The sequence below is a fragment of the Sciurus carolinensis genome, chromosome 8 (genome assembly GCF_902686445.1).
Source record: "Sciurus carolinensis chromosome 8, mSciCar1.2, whole genome shotgun sequence".
NCBI lineage: Eukaryota > Metazoa > Chordata > Mammalia > Rodentia > Sciuridae > Sciurus > Sciurus carolinensis.
Window position 1 is genome coordinate 32,858,067 of NC_062220.1, and position 15,700 is coordinate 32,873,766.

The window sequence follows — 15,700 nt, forward strand, 5'->3', positions numbered from 1 at the left end:
CCTTTTTATCTTTTTTAAATCTAAGTGTGGTCTAGATTAGTAGATTACTGCCTATGTGGAGATGGCACATGGTTCCATGGCTAAGGAGCACTCGTGACAATGCAGGTACCAGCTCACTCCATGATCTGCAACACATTAACACATGTCTTTTTCTACATTTGAGCATTGTACCAGGCTAAGTCTCTAAAGGGTTCAGACTCAAACATGGAAAGCCTTTCAAACTAGTTATGAAGGCAAGAAGTAAAGTTACATACAGAATGGCACTTACTTATATCAAATGTAACTCCCAGTAGAGATGATAAGGCTTGGGAGTTGGAGAAGGCTTCAAGGAGAAGGTCAATGCAAAGACTGGTTCTCAAAGGAGAAAACTAAAGGGCAAAACATTCAACAGAATCTACAAAATCAGAGTCTTGCAAATGTGCACAGGAATGAATAGACGGTGTTTCACCACTAGGTTTCTTGTCAGTACCAGACAATATTCCATGCTACCAATCTAGGTGATGAAATTATTGAAGAAAATACAAATCTTCACTATGATCTGCAATGTCCTGTATCATCTCATCTCAAAAACCTTTCAGATCTCTTTGCTACCAAGCTCTTCACTGTTTTGCTTTAATTACAATGGCATTAGACAGAATACCCCAGACCTCTTGAATATTTGTACATCCTGAGCATCTGTTATCTGAAAATGCAAAATCAAATATGCTCCCAAATTCCTAACTTTTAAAGTGCCATTATGATGCCACAATCATCTAAAATGATTTAGCGCGCTAAACATATTACATAAAATCACTTGAGGATTCATGTGTAAGATGTATATGAAACAATAAATTTTGTGTTTAGTCTGATTGCATCACCAGATACCTCACTCTGCATATACAAAAATCCAAAATCTGAAAAAAATTTGAAAGTTTTCTGGTCCCAAGAATTTTGGATAAGTGATATGTATAACCTGAACTTCTTTTCTCTTTCTCTTCATTCAGATATTCACAGACTCACTTCATCCTTTAATCAACTCAGATGTCAGTCTCTTGAAAAGACCTTCTCTGTTCTCTCTCCCAAACAGCAGCCTTATTACTCAGATTTAGTTTTTTCAGAGTTCATCGGGACCTGGCATTATAGCACATATTTATGTCTTTATTTTCTGCATCTCCTACTATTTTAGATCTGCACCATGTTTTAAAGTTAGGAAGCTGGCTGTATGCTTCTTATGGTCAACAGGTAATAACTAATCAAAAAAGTCTGTTAAATTAAAATGAACTCTGAGTCACATTTTGATTTTCCGAGAGTGTATGCCACTGCTATTACTTGTGTTTCCAAAAGCACTATTACTGGTGTTCTAAAAAAAAAAAAAAGAAGAAGAAAAAGAAAGAGGAAGATGGGTGAATTAGGTCCACATATCATTAAAAAAAAAAAGACAAGATCTTTTACTTTTAGAACAAAACCTTCTCATCCAATTTGACATTATCTTAACTGTCACTCTTTCAGTGTTATTTTTTCTCATTAACTTCTGATAATGCCTTCCCTACTCCCTCCACACTTCTCATGATTCAGATTTTCTTTACATAACACACTTTCAAAATTTCCAAGGCAAAATGGATTGCACAATGCCATCCTATGTAGCTACATTTATGTTTATATTTTGTACACCTTTTAAGCCCTTAGAATGTGAACTTCCTGCCAACAATTTCATGTACCTTATGTGTAATTCATAGAGAATGGTTCACTATCTCTACGCACAAATTAGTTAACAACCATTAATCCTAACCTTTGCAGAAACATTAGTTATGGATAAAAAAGTAGATAAGTCTCACAGCACTTCCCAATCAAAAGAAAACTATAGAAAGAATGGGTCATAGTACAACATAAGGCAAAATGCTAAAAAAATAAATTTAATTTTTTTAACATGGCTCTACCCTTCCCTAATCACTCCCCCTCCCTAATCTCACTCTCCCCTTCCCTAATCTCTCCCCACCTAGGCAGAATTATCCATCCTTGAGCACCCACCCATCACAGGAAAGAGGTAATTCAGACTTCAAGGATGGTACCAGAATATCTGAGAAAAGGCTGTCTCCCAAATTATCAAGTGAATTACAACTCCAGACAGGAAACACCTGGAATGTAGCCTCTGAATCACCTCTTTAAAAACCCCTTGTTCCCTCTGGTAGGCAGAATCACAGACTCTAGGACAGGAGTCCCCTGTGTTTCTCCTTTGCTGGCAAAACAATAAAACTTCTTTTTCCCTTTTCTCTAAATAAATAAATATTTTAATGTGGAACAAAGTCAAGACTCCTACGTTAGTGGATTATTGCCTATGCTGAGATGGCACTGCTTCATGGCTATAGCGCTCTCCATGGTGTGCAGGTATTCACTCATTCTGTGATCCAAACACAGTAACACAGACCTTTCTCTACATTTGAGCACTGAACTAGGTAATAAGCTTCAAGAAGTACACACTCAAACCTCCAATGTCTTTCCATCTAGATAGAAAGGCAAGAAGTAAAACCACAAATTATACGCAAAATGGTACTTACTAAAGTCAAGCATAATTCCAACCAGAGATGATGTAGGTTTAGGAGACTGAAAAGTCTTCATGAGCAAGATCAAGGTAGAGATTAGATCTTGAGGAAGAAAGCAAAAGGGCAAAACATTCAAATGGTAAAGCAAAGAACCCTGCAAATGTGCACCAAAAAAATGAAGAAATGACGTTTCACCCTTGGATATCTTTTCAATACCAGACAGTATTCCATACTGCCAAAACTAGCTGCTGGAGCTAAGGGGAAAACAATGCTTCTTTCTTTCTTTATATGTATTTGTGCTCCTAAAATAATATAAAACATATGGAGAACATGGGGACAGGGGGATAGGAATGAATTCATCATAGTTCTGAGGGGAAAATAATGCTTCCTTTACTGCTGAAGTTCTTCCCCTATTCTTGTTCTTGAGATGAAAGAGAAGTTAAATTGTACATTTTCAACAAATCATAGGCCAACTCATTTTCTGCAATGTAGGCAAAATGACTGATTTACTTTTCTATCAGTCCAGGTACCATTAAGTAGTCTGCCCCCAAATGGCCTAAAAGTTCACTGGATGAGAACATAAAGTGGTATTGTATCAACGAGGCATCGCTATGATAAAACACAAAGGCAGAGCCAGCAGAGATATTAAGGAATGTGGAAAAAGTGAGACACAGAGTGCAGAACAAGGAGAGGAATTCACTATATGAATGGAATAAACCACAAATTTGTTCTTTCTCTTATCAGAAGTAACCCCCAATAATTATTATAGCACATTTCTAGATAATGTTTGAACATCTTAAGAAAAAAATGAATTTAAAAAGTAAAAATCCAAAAATACTGCTAATATTTAATGGTATAACTATGGGAAGGTCACAAAACTTTCCCATATTCTTGTATGTGTCACATGATAAATTTTAAAATAAATGACAGCTAAATTTTCTTCCACTAGTTAGTGATCAGGTAATAAGAAATATGAATGTCAGTAATTCGTTTTCAAAGATGAATATAATCAGGAGAAAAGTTCTGAATTAACCATAAAAATAAATATAAAACAAAGTCAGTCAATAAAAGGAACATAGCTGACCCAATGAAAATCAATAATGTCCTCTTCTCTAGAGTACCATGTTGAGACAACACATAATATTATTTCTTTCTTACATATTTCTGTCTAGAAAGGAAGTTAATGCTAAAAAGTTTTAGATGGTAGGAAAATACACATATTTTTAAAATGCCTAGTGAAATATTGTTTCTAATTGAAATGGCTACAATAATAGGAAATCACTTAAGATTAGGTAACCTTTAATGCTAAAAGGATAGGAATACATACCACATTTCAACTTCCATCCATTAACATTCTCTACAAAGAACTTCATATAAATATGTTGTAGTATGCCAAAATTAAAATGACTGTTACCCATAATAGGGCTCTTCACCAGTGAGATAAATTTTGGTACTTCCCACACCTTGCAAACATTGTTAGATTAACACATTAGCAATATTCATATATACCAGCTGGCACAAGGGGAAGTAATTCCATCAGTTTTAGTAGATGTGTACACTGAAAGTCTATACATAAATAATTTTGGAAGATATACACCTAACATTCCCCAAAATAATGTAATTAGAATTGTGACAGGTAGCAGGAGGATGCTATTCCAGAGCAATTTTGTCTTTCTTTTTAATAATATGTATTTATAACAGTATTATCCTATAGCATACATATGATCATATATATGAAAATGATAAATTCCTCTCAAATTATGCCATTCTAAAAAGTCAAATTTCTTCTTTTAAAAAGCCATGTTGTTAGAAAAACTGCAATAAGCTGGGAATGAAAGCACATTCCTATAATCCCAGTTACTCAGGAGGCTAAGGTAGGAGTTGAAGGTCAAACTTATCAACTTAGCAAGACCCTGTCTCAAAAAATGCTTTAAGTAAATAAATGAAATAAAATGGACTTGGGGTATGGCTTCAGTGTAGAGCACCCCTAAGTTCAATCCCCAGTAGACCAAAAGAGAAAAAGAAAAATGAAAAAATTGCAATGAAATTTTATTTTGCCTTTAAAAAACAAAACAAAACTGGAGATTAAACCCAGGACCTAGGGCATAAGCATATGCTCTATCATTGAGCTAGACCACAACCCCCAGTCCTTCCTTTTTTGTTTGTTTTAGTTTCTTAAAATAGAAATTCACTAAACCTATTAAAATTGAAATGTGATATTGCTAGTTTCTGAGGGCCTTAATCAATAGATAACTACTAAGTTTTCTTAAAACAAAAATGTACTTCTACCATGCTTCAGATAAACACACAATATAAGTAAATATTTTGTTTTCCCAAATTTGTTAAAAATTCAGAATATGATTTATGTACTTAAATATACAGCTACTCAGGAAGCTGAGACAGGAGGATCACAAATTTGTGGCCAGCCTAGGCAACATAGCAAGACACTGTTTCAAGATAAAACTTTAATTAAGAACAGAGATGTATGTAGCTCAGTGGTAGTATTTGCCTAGCATGTGTGAGGCCCTGAGTTCAATCCCTAGAATTGCAAAAAAATAAAAATAAAATCAAAAAATTTCATTCTAAACATGAACTTTAAAGAAATGCCATACAGCAGCTTTCTTCCCCTTACTGAAAACTTTGATGAAAACAACTTGGTTTTAAAATTTAAAAAGTGATATGGATCACAAAATGATATTTCTGAAGTTCTTAAGTTTTATGTTATAAGCAATATCATCACTTTAAAAAGAAAGGTCTAGGGCTCAGGATGTGGCTCAGTGGTACAGCACTTGCCTAGCATGATTGAGGCCCTAGGTTTGATCCTCAGGACTGCAAAGAAATTTTTTTTAAAAAACTTTAACCGTTTAAATAGTTAGTAATCCTGACCAAGAATACAAATATTGCCTAACATATTAAAAGTTCCTCAAATTATTCAGTATACCATCTGATACCACTTCTACCTCCGGAATCATGAACATGAAATACAATGACAAACTGAAGCTTGACCCTATTGAACAAATTTTTAAATAGTTTTTTATAATTATTGGTGAACGTCTGGAAGTTTCCTGAATTGAGCAACATTTAAATATTACCATCTGAAAAAAAGTATCAATGGATGTTACCTTTTAAAGGCCTTTAGGCAAAAGAAGAGTTCTAAGCTTTTTCTCCAATATGGCAGACTAAGGCAGTAATTAGAGTTTTCCCATGGAAAGGGGAATGGGTGGGAAAGGGGCAAAAGTGTAACCAGGGCCCTGAGCAGGTCAATAAACATCCTTGAAAAGAAAGGATGAAATGAAGGAACAGACCTATGTGGCCACCCAATATAAATACCACTTTTAAAAAATATTTCTGACATTCTTTCTTTCATTGATTTTTTTTTTAATTTTGCGTATTATGTTCCCAACTTCAATTAATAGGAAATGAGGCAACCTTAAAACTATATTTTAAAGCTTTAATTGTACTGGCTAATTAAATAATTATTTTTATAATAAACATGGTCAAATAAGAGTCTGATATATTTGATATTACAGGCAGTAAAACGATCATTAGATGACTACATGGTATTTTAAAACAAAAAGAACAACAAGAACAACTGGATATTGTGTAAAATGACCTGAGAAGTAGTCTTTGATTCTACCAGTCCTCAATGACAAAGCTCTTGGGTATTTCTTCTCATGTAGGTAATGATTATATATGCTGGATCTTTTGATAGCCATTGTTTAGGATCACCTTTTCACTTCTATTATCATTAGTTGATGAGAATTAACATCATTAAAATTATAGTGGCATTAAAAAGAGTCCATAGAGTATAATGGAAAATTCTTGATCATCTCTCAGACACAACTTTGTTATCTAAAACTCTTGCATACTTTCCAGAAAGTTTGCACTTTATACTTTATCCTCTAAAATAGCAACATAAAAGATAGACAATGACTGTTGCTGAATATATTCTATTCCTAAATAATACTGTTGAGTTGCAGAGTAACCACAGATAAGAAATCAAAAAGGCACAGCTTTTAAGAATCTATTTCTCCAGGAAATTAAAATGCACTATAAATATTTTTGATAAGAAATTAAAGATTTTTCCTAAGAAATTTTGCTTTGTTATATAAAGCATATGCTTTGCTAAATGTCCACACATATACTCTCATTTTGATTACATCAACATTTCCATATCTGAAAAGTTGGATGGTGTATTCCATTAGAATCATTAATTAGCTTGATTTCCTGAAAATTAAAATTTTCAACTTCAGTGAAACTTGTCTTAAAACTAACTCTCACTTCGCTTCCAAGTTCTGAGAAAGTGTATATATATATGTATGTTTGTGTATATATGTATATATATTTATATTTATAAATTTAAATATATACATATTTAATTCTTCTACTTACCTATGAAACAAGTGAACTAAATCAGAGGTTTAGGTTTTACTCAGTCATTATGATTCAGTTTCTTATGGCAAAAAGTAAATATTTATAAGCATTTTATTTATATAATAAAAACTGTCATTTCTTCATTTTTTTCTGAAAACAAACAAATTTCAAAATAAAATAAAAACTGGAGTCATTTCAGGAAACAAATGTTAAAATAATACCAACTTCTCAGGTCTAGAATAGAACTTTTAGCTAGATGAAATTAGCAGTTCATGGACATTCATTGTAATAATTCCTACATTCAAGACATATCTATGTCTAGATATATATATATATATATATATAGACAGTATATATATTTCTAGACAGTAGATAAAAGTGAAATGACAGATCTCATGAAAAACTGCCATATACACCAAATTTTTAAAGTGTTATTTCCTTTTACTATTTCTCCCTTTAATGCAGTCTTCTTTTATATTCAGGTATACTTCTAAACTGAAGTCATAATAGTGATTTGCACTACTCAATTGTCCCATAATAATGATTTCAAATGGCATAAGGGCAATAAGACAAAAAACAAATTCTCTTTGATAAAGAAAAAGCACCTAAGGTTCCAATCCTCTTCACAATTTGTCACAAAATTGTCAACAAAATAAAAAGGAAATATAAGCACTAGGATATGAACTTCACTAATTTCTTTTTTAAAATCTACCCGTAGGTCTTCAAAACTATTTGACACTATATCAAAATCATAAGTATTGTATTTTACTTTACCATAATTTGTTAATTAACTCACCCCAAATTCCTCATATAAAAAAATATTCCATTAGTTGGCCATCTGACAACATGAGAAGCTGTTCAACACAATATGCCTAATAAAATTAAGTTGACTTTAACCACAATGTCATTTAAGGAAGTCAATGAAATTAGCCAGAAACAAAACTTAAAAAGCAGCTTGGGAATAACTTTTTTCTTACAGCCATTACCAAATCCTTACTGAGCTGATTACCTATGCAAAAAAAGTAGCATAAAACTGAAGAAAGGGCACTAACATCACTCCCTGGCTTATCTAAAATCTAATAAAAGTAAAAGGCTCTAACCATTTTATTTTATTAGATTCTCTAATATGTATAATGCTGCCACATTCAGCAGTTTGATTAACATACTTAATCATCTGACACCTCTTCTTTTTTTTTGTTCCTATCATCTAAAAAACTCTTAATTCTAGCCCTGAAAAGCCATTTTAAACAACATGTGACTTCAGAATAGTTCCTTTGGTTATAAAACTTCATAACCCCCAATTAAAGAAGGCACAAATCAATTCTAGAAGGAAATTAGGACCCAGAATTCTATAATGCAACCTGTCCTTGGTGAACATCAATCTCACCAGACACTGTTCTATCTTCCAGCGTACTTAGTGGGTGTGGATCCATTGCTCAGGATCTTTAGTTTCTAAAAAAAAGTGTGGATGACAATCATGTGCTTCTTTTTTTGAAACTGTGAACCTAGACTTTTAAATATCATTCCACTACATTTTGTGGAGTTGATCAGCTTCAGTCCTGATAAACTAAAAAATAACCAATCAGTTGTAATGAAAATGCACCTATTATTACATGCTTATTTTATAAATTCTTTTGATATACCTACACTCTACTTTTTGTAATGTCAAAGAAGAACTGTGGTTCTGAAAGGGAGAAATGCATATCATAAGTATCTATTAATAGGAAAACAATACTTCAAATATACATGAAAACTTTTCATTGGAATGCACTGAAGCATTTTCTAAACATTGCATTAAATGTTGCACATATTCATATGTTTATTAAGGCATAAGTTTTGTTTTTCTTTGTAATCATATTTCATATACATATATTTTTAACATTCTCCTATATTCAGGAATTCTAAATAAAATTTCTTTGTGTGTTTACCACTTTCAGGCACCAATACTCAATATTTGCAGGGACCCACTAGTACCTCCACCTTTCACATCGTACCCATTTCACAGATAAAAAACTTTCCAAATCATTTGGATAATGATTTCCTAAATCTACTTAGGAAAAAGAAAAAAATTAGTTCCTCTGAAGTATCATAAAACCTTAACAGGCAAACGATCAACTCACCCACATCCAACCTCCACCCCATTTCCCTTGATGGCACCTACCCTAGTGTTGTCATGGTGACGATGGTGTACCAAAAGGCCGCTGGGATGCTGGTGAACTTGCTGGCCGAAGACCCCTTCTCTGCGTAGAACATCACTGTTGCGAAAATGATGATGGCCATAGTGAGCGAAAAGAGCAAAAAGCCCAACTCCGAGGCACAGCTCTTCAATGTGTACCCCAGGATGCGCAGGCCTTGGGAGTGGCGGGAAAACTTAAAGATCCTGAAGACTCGAAAGACTCGAAGTGTGACAAAGGCTCCACTGACATCCTCATTGTCCGTCATGACCAGCCCAATGTAATAAGGCAGGATGGCCACCACATCGATGATGCTCATGACACTACGCACAAAACGGTAACGACTAGGTGCTGCGGCCAGGCGAAGCAAGTACTCAACTGTGAAGATCATGACACAGGCCGTATCCAAGCAGAAGAAGGCCACCGCGTAGCGCTCCCCACAGGGCAGTTCTTTGATGTGGCCTGGGCTGGACCCACAGGGCACTGTTTCCACCACATTAGCGATGACGGAGACGGCAATGAAGAACCCGGTCACGTAGTAGAACACCAGGGCCATGGTGCTGGTGTGGGGGTTCTCGAAGGCCCTCCAGACCCTCTGGCGGGCCGTCATGGTGGGCAGGGCACTCTCGCACGTGTTGTCAGTGTCCGCGTCGTCCTGCAGGCGCTCGGCATTCTCTCGCCTGCGGTCCTTGTACTCCTCATAACAGCAGTCGCCAATGATTTCTGGGATGAGGCCAAAGAAGGCCAATTCTTCATCGTAGGCAGAGATGCACTCATGGCGGGGATAGTGGAGCTTCCCCGTGCGGTAGAAATTCAGGATGTGGCGGAAGATGTCTGGGTCACGGTCGAAGAAATACTGCTGAGTTTCTGGATGGTAGAAAAAGTCCCTCTCAGAGCTGCCCAGCAGAGTGTCTGGGTACCGTTCCAGGGTGTCCTGCCACGTCTGGAAACGGGTGCCACTCACATTCAGCACAATGAGAGCATCCTGAGTCCTCTTCCTCTCCTGCCTTGGGGGAGCAGGCATGGGCCCAGAGGCCACAGGCATCCACCCAATGGCTGCCGCCCTTGCAAAGGGCAGCCATGCGGCCACGCCAGCCGCCATGTTGTCTGGACGTGGGGCAACGAGAGTAAAGCAGCCTCTACAGTGGCTCGACCAAAGAGGCGCCCTCCTGGCCTCGAGCAGGATACTGGGGAACGCGGTTCAGAGGTACCACCCTACTCCAAAGCAGGGCTCCTGGTGAAGTCAGTTCTCAAAAAGGCAAGTTTCCCTCTCAGGTATTAGGAATAAGAACCCAAAATGCAATACTCTAACCTTCACCCCCAGTAGAAGCAAACCCAACCTCTGTCAGCAGTTGCACAGGCCCCCTCCTGGCACGAATGAGTACACAGGTGACTTCGGATGCAGCAGTTTCTTCAAACAGGTGTCTAATTTCTCCCCTGACAGAGTCTGGACAATATGGGGTCAATGTGGAGTAGCAGAGAGAAGACGAAGAGTCACCCAGTGGTGTTATCTGGACGAATGAGGGAACCCTCTCACCTTCCCTTTCGCTCTTTCAAACCTTCCCTTTCCAAGTAGCCCTTCCCGCCAAAGGAGTCTCAAACAAGCGACCTGTTGTTGTAGCTTCGGAGATGCGGTCACAGCTGCTGCCCCACGTCTCTGGGAGTCCGGTTGCCGCCTCTACTACTCCCGTATTTGCAGAGATGGAGGTGATGTGCCCTGGGCACGGTGGGGGGCGTTAATAGATAGATCCTCCTCCCCCACGTCTACAAACACCCTCGGTGTCTGCCAAAAGCGTTCGCCCAATCGCCCCTTCACTCTCTTTTCAAGTTCAGCTCAGGTGCAGTGTGACAGTTACAGAGCCCGGGAGCTGGCAGCCGCTGCCGCCGTGGCGGCAGCAGCATCTGCCTCCGCGTAGAACGCGCCTCGCCCGCGGTACCTACCTGGCAAAGTGCGCTCTGGGGCTGAGTTGCATAGAGACTTTCTCCTCGCCGTGCACCCGGAAAAGGAAAAGGAGAGAAAGCAGCTCCCCAGCAGCCGGATCCGATGCACCCAGGGAGCATAAATAAAGCTCAAGCGAGCTCTTCCCCTTCCCCCATCCCTCCGTACCTCCCTCCTCCTTTTCACCTTCCAAAAGCCAGGCGCAGGCGAGCCGAGCAACAGCAACAAGTTCAAAAGGTGCGGGGGAGGCGAGAACCGAGGGCACTCGCTCCTGCCAACTTACTGCGCGGTCGCTGTCGCCAGGGCCGGGGCTGCGCGGCGTGGGGCTGCGAGGTGGCGGGGCTGCGGGGCTGACAGGCGGGCGACGGCGACGGCAGCGGCGCGGCGGGGCCAGAGCCGGGGCCGGCTAGGGCTCTCGTCCGAGCGCGGAGGCTGGAGGCGCTCGGCAGCGCGGGGGCGCGGGAGGGCTGCTCCTTGCTTCCCCGCCAGTGGGTGGTCCTGCATCTCCCCGAGCTCCCCGCGCCGCTCTGCTCGTGCGATCAATAAATAAGAAGAAAATAAATAAATAACCGCGCGCACGCCCCGCCACGCAGGTTAGGAAAGGCGTCTCCTGCCTTTCCCTCGGCTTGACCTTTCTCCGCCCCCGCCCCCTCGGGCTCCTCTCGCTCCACCCCAGCCACCCACCAGCCCCGGCGCAAAATGTCACCGAGGGAGAGCATCCAGGTGGTTCTGCCGGGAGAGGAGAGCGAGCCTCGGATGAACAAAGAGAAGCTTCACGCGCTCGGCTGCGGTGGTTTGGTGGAGGAGAGGAGGAAGGGGGCCGGTGCCTTGCTTCTGCCTCCCAAGTCCCCCTTCCAGGCGAGCGTGGGGAAAAGGGGCAAAAAAGACTCAAGAGAAGCTGGGAAGGAGGGTGAACGGAGCGGAACGCGCAGGAATTGGTTGTCTTCTGGGGGCGAATAGGTCGCAAAACCTGCAAAGCTCCGCGGCGAAATTTTTAAGCGCTATTCTCTCTTTTTCCTTCTTTTACTTATTTTTTTTTTTTCAAAACAGATCTTAAGGTTGCTGAGGTTAATGTGACATCTGTCCAACTTGCTGAAAAGTCAGGCAGTTTCCTCGGTCTAGGTCTTGCCACAACTCCTTTTCCGTCCTTTGCGAATGACAGGAGGATTTAGAACCCTTTTCTAAATGTCAACGTCAAGGGACGTGCGTCTCTGAGAGTGTGCGTCCCCTTCATCGTCTCTTACGCATCGCGGTGCATATATAAAATGGCTAAAGTAGTTAAAGGTGTCCATGTGAGGGGTAAGTGATGTGAGGAGACACAGGAAAATTGTCGCGGCCAACCGTTTTGTTTTTCGGGTACCCCGCCCCCCAGTCATTAGGAATCTTCCTTAAAACCAAATGTATAACATTTATAACCACTAGATGGCGTGAATGGAGAGAAGTTAAATCTGCACCTAAGGTTTGTATGCTGTAAAAAGGTGAAGGATCAAAAAATTAACTGATCCAACGGAGAATCAGATCACATAAACGTCCTCAAATCCCCTGCTGCCACCTTCTCCAGTGTTTATATGAGATGTAGTTTTCAGGATTGAGTATGTGTTTTCACAGAAGTGGAATGAAATACAGACAGTTCTGTTTTAAATGCCTTTGAAAATTAAATCTAGATTACTGAATCATCATCATCGTTACCATAATTAAGACCTTTGGAAAAAGTGAGGTTTCATTCACGTTGGCTAGGAGGAGAGGACCTAATTCTACCTGAAAATTACTTTTCAAGGCTTAGTTTCACTGTCTTTGGTTTGTAAAGTGGACTATAATGTACTGTACAGAAATTGATTTTCGAGTCCTAGAGATCATAAGAATGACGTGTCTCTTAAAAGTCTCAAATAGGATATCTCAAGAAAAGATAAAGAACTTTAAAAAAAACAGAGCCCAGAAAATCATAATAGAAAGAGAAAAATTTTGTACAATGTATGAGAATTTCTGTAGAAATGGAAAGGTATTTTTTATTTGCCTACAGATGTAGAGGTTTAGGGATTCCTGTGTTAGTAGTTAAAGTTGGAGCTAAGGCACCATGTAAGCTTGTGGACATGGAACTGAGTCTACCTAATGTTTATCTGTTTGTATCTGTGGAGTGAAAAATGCTTGTTAATAAATCTATATAGCCTGCATACCTGGTAACACACAATGAAACAGATTAATTGGACAATAGCAAGGAGGGGATTACCTATAAATTACTAAAAGAAAATTAACCCCTCTAATCCAGAGGAAAAGGATGGTAAGGGTTAGGCTTGGCATCTAGAAAATGGAGATCCATGAATATTCAATTAATGCCAATACTGGCATGCCATCCTGTAAAGATGGGGCAAAAGCCCTAAATAGAACCTTTAAATTTTCCCCCTAGGAAACCACATATTTACAAACGTAAATGTAGGCAGTTCATTCCCAAAAGAAATCCCAAATAAGCAAGAATAAAATACCTACATTTATAGGAAGGTGTTATGATCTGCCCTCATAAGCTTCTTATAGTGGAAAGATTGTGAGCTTGGAACCCACATCTAGATTCAAATTCTAGTCCAAGAAATTACATAATTGTTTTCTTTAATTTGGCCAACTATTTAACGTCTATGATTAGAAATTAAAGATAATGAAATAAAACTTTTTAGGCCCATTGTGAGGATTAAGCAGGTCAATACTTCTGAACACTGATGTAGTACTTAGCAGTGGAGGGTACTCAATATTAATTCCTTCTTACTTTAATGAATAATTCTAATGGAATTCATTTGATCCCAGCCTGCATTTGAAATTGACACAGATATTTTTGTATATTTTCTATTGGCCCTGAATTTTAAAATCCCCTTTTTTAGATATGGACATAATTCTGATATTTTAATGTTAATTTATGTATTTAAATGTTATATGAGGATTAGGTATTCAAACTTCAACAGACCACTGTATATGCCTCCCTTTTCCAGGGAATCCTGTTCTTTCTTCTTGACTTTTCATTTTATATACTCTGCCTGGTTGACTGTGAAAAATAGACTCAGCAAGATCAAAATAAATTCATCATTTTATTTCTCCAGTCATTTACTTCTCCTGTTTTCTCTCCCGCTCTAAGAAGTCCAAGAAAGGAAACTGGTGGTCATTCACTAATTCCCCTTAGCAAACATACTCATCCAATGATCTAGATAACTCAGTATATTCCACCTTCAGTACCAATCTATCCTCCACACCTACACGATTTTTCTAAAAACTATTTTGAGGTAATTATAGATTCACATGGAGTTGTGAGAAATAATAGAGATTCCATGTACCTATCACCTAATTTCCCCTAAGGGTAACATTTTGCTTATCTTAAGTATGAAATCACAACTAGGAAATTGACACACTGATATTCTAGTACACCATTTGAACTGCCATAACAAAATACCATAAACTGGGTGCACCGTTTCTAAGCAACAGAAATTTATTTTCACAGTTCTGGCATCTAAGAAATCCAAGATCAAGGAGTCAGCGTTTTCATTATTTGGTGAGGGCCTACTTTCTGATTCAGAGAGAGCACCTTACAGTTGTGTGGATGTACAACCTTGCAGTTGTGTGGATGCAACCACACATTTGTGTGGTGGGAGGGAGGGCAGATCCATAGGGTTGTTTTTTTAAAGGCACTAATCCCACTCATGAATCCTGATCATGATCCTATGGATCTAATCTCCTTCCAAAGACTCTTCCTCCTAATACAATGACATTGATGGTTAGATTTCAACATATGGATTCAGGAGGGAGGACTCAAGCATTCAGACCACAGGAGAGCAATCCACGGACTTCCCGGGAGTCCATCAGTTTCACAAACACTCATTTTTATGTTTATATTTAGTTCTATCCAATTTTATCACACATGTACCTATTTTGACTACAGTAAACATAGAGAATATTTCCATCACAAGGATCCTTCTTGAATTCTTCTCTAACCTCCTTCTCTCCCCCTTCTCTAAATCCTCTCACCCATTAATCTGTTCTCCTATATAATTTATCAAGAATATTATCTAAAAAGAATCATGCAGTGTGTAATCTTTTAAGATTGCCTTGTCTGAGAAAACCCAAAGCTGTCAAAGAAATTTGTTTTAGCCAACACTGAAGGGAGGACGCCTATGTCCCAGGGAGGGTAGGAGACTAACTTCCCTATGCTCCAGTAAGGAACACAACCAAAACCTGATTTTTGCGATGTTTTCACTTTCCTAACTCTGAGTCTCTGTTCATCCCTCCCTATTCTCTTATTTTCCTTTGTAAATGCCTGGATATATCTGTACAAATTGATCTTGAACTCAGTTCATGCTGTACACTTTTTCCTATTGCAATAGTATATTACTAATTAAAATAAGACCTTACCACTTTCACTAGTGTCTGTCCTGCTTTACCTTTAACAGCAATGGTATTTCATTTCATTGTGGGTTCATTTTGCATTTCTCTAATGGCTAATTTTATTGAACATATTCTTATTTGCATATTCACCATTTATATATTTGCTTCAGTAAGATGTGTGTTCCTTGTCTTTTGCCCAGTTTTAATCTGATTCTTTGCTTTTTAATATTGGCCTTTGAGAGTTCATTATTTGTTCAAAGTAATAGTCTAAGATTAGACATGTTTTTCACAAACGTTTTCTGCTAGTCTGTGGATAGTCTTTTCATCCTTTCCAC

General features: G+C 38.6%; 1 protein-coding gene across 3 annotated transcripts in view; it reads right to left on the reverse strand.

The window, feature by feature from the left end:
* The window catches only part of Kcnd2 (potassium voltage-gated channel subfamily D member 2), a 442,484-nt gene extending 430,252 nt beyond the window's left edge, over positions 1–12,232 (reverse strand). Inside the window, exons 1-3 of one of the 3 annotated variants that reach the window (XM_047560475.1) lie at positions 11,713–12,232; positions 11,290–11,533; positions 9,055–10,784 (exon numbers count right to left, since the gene is read on the reverse strand). In XM_047560475.1, coding sequence (XP_047416431.1) covers positions 9,055–10,169 — 1,115 coding nt within the window. In that variant the 5' untranslated portion in view covers positions 10,170–10,784; positions 11,290–11,533; positions 11,713–12,232. Of the gene's footprint in view, positions 1–9,054; positions 11,658–11,712 lie in introns of those variants that run through there. The other 2 variants (XM_047560473.1, XM_047560474.1) reach the window with 2 other exon arrangements.
* Positions 12,233–15,700: the final 3,468 nt, after the last annotated feature.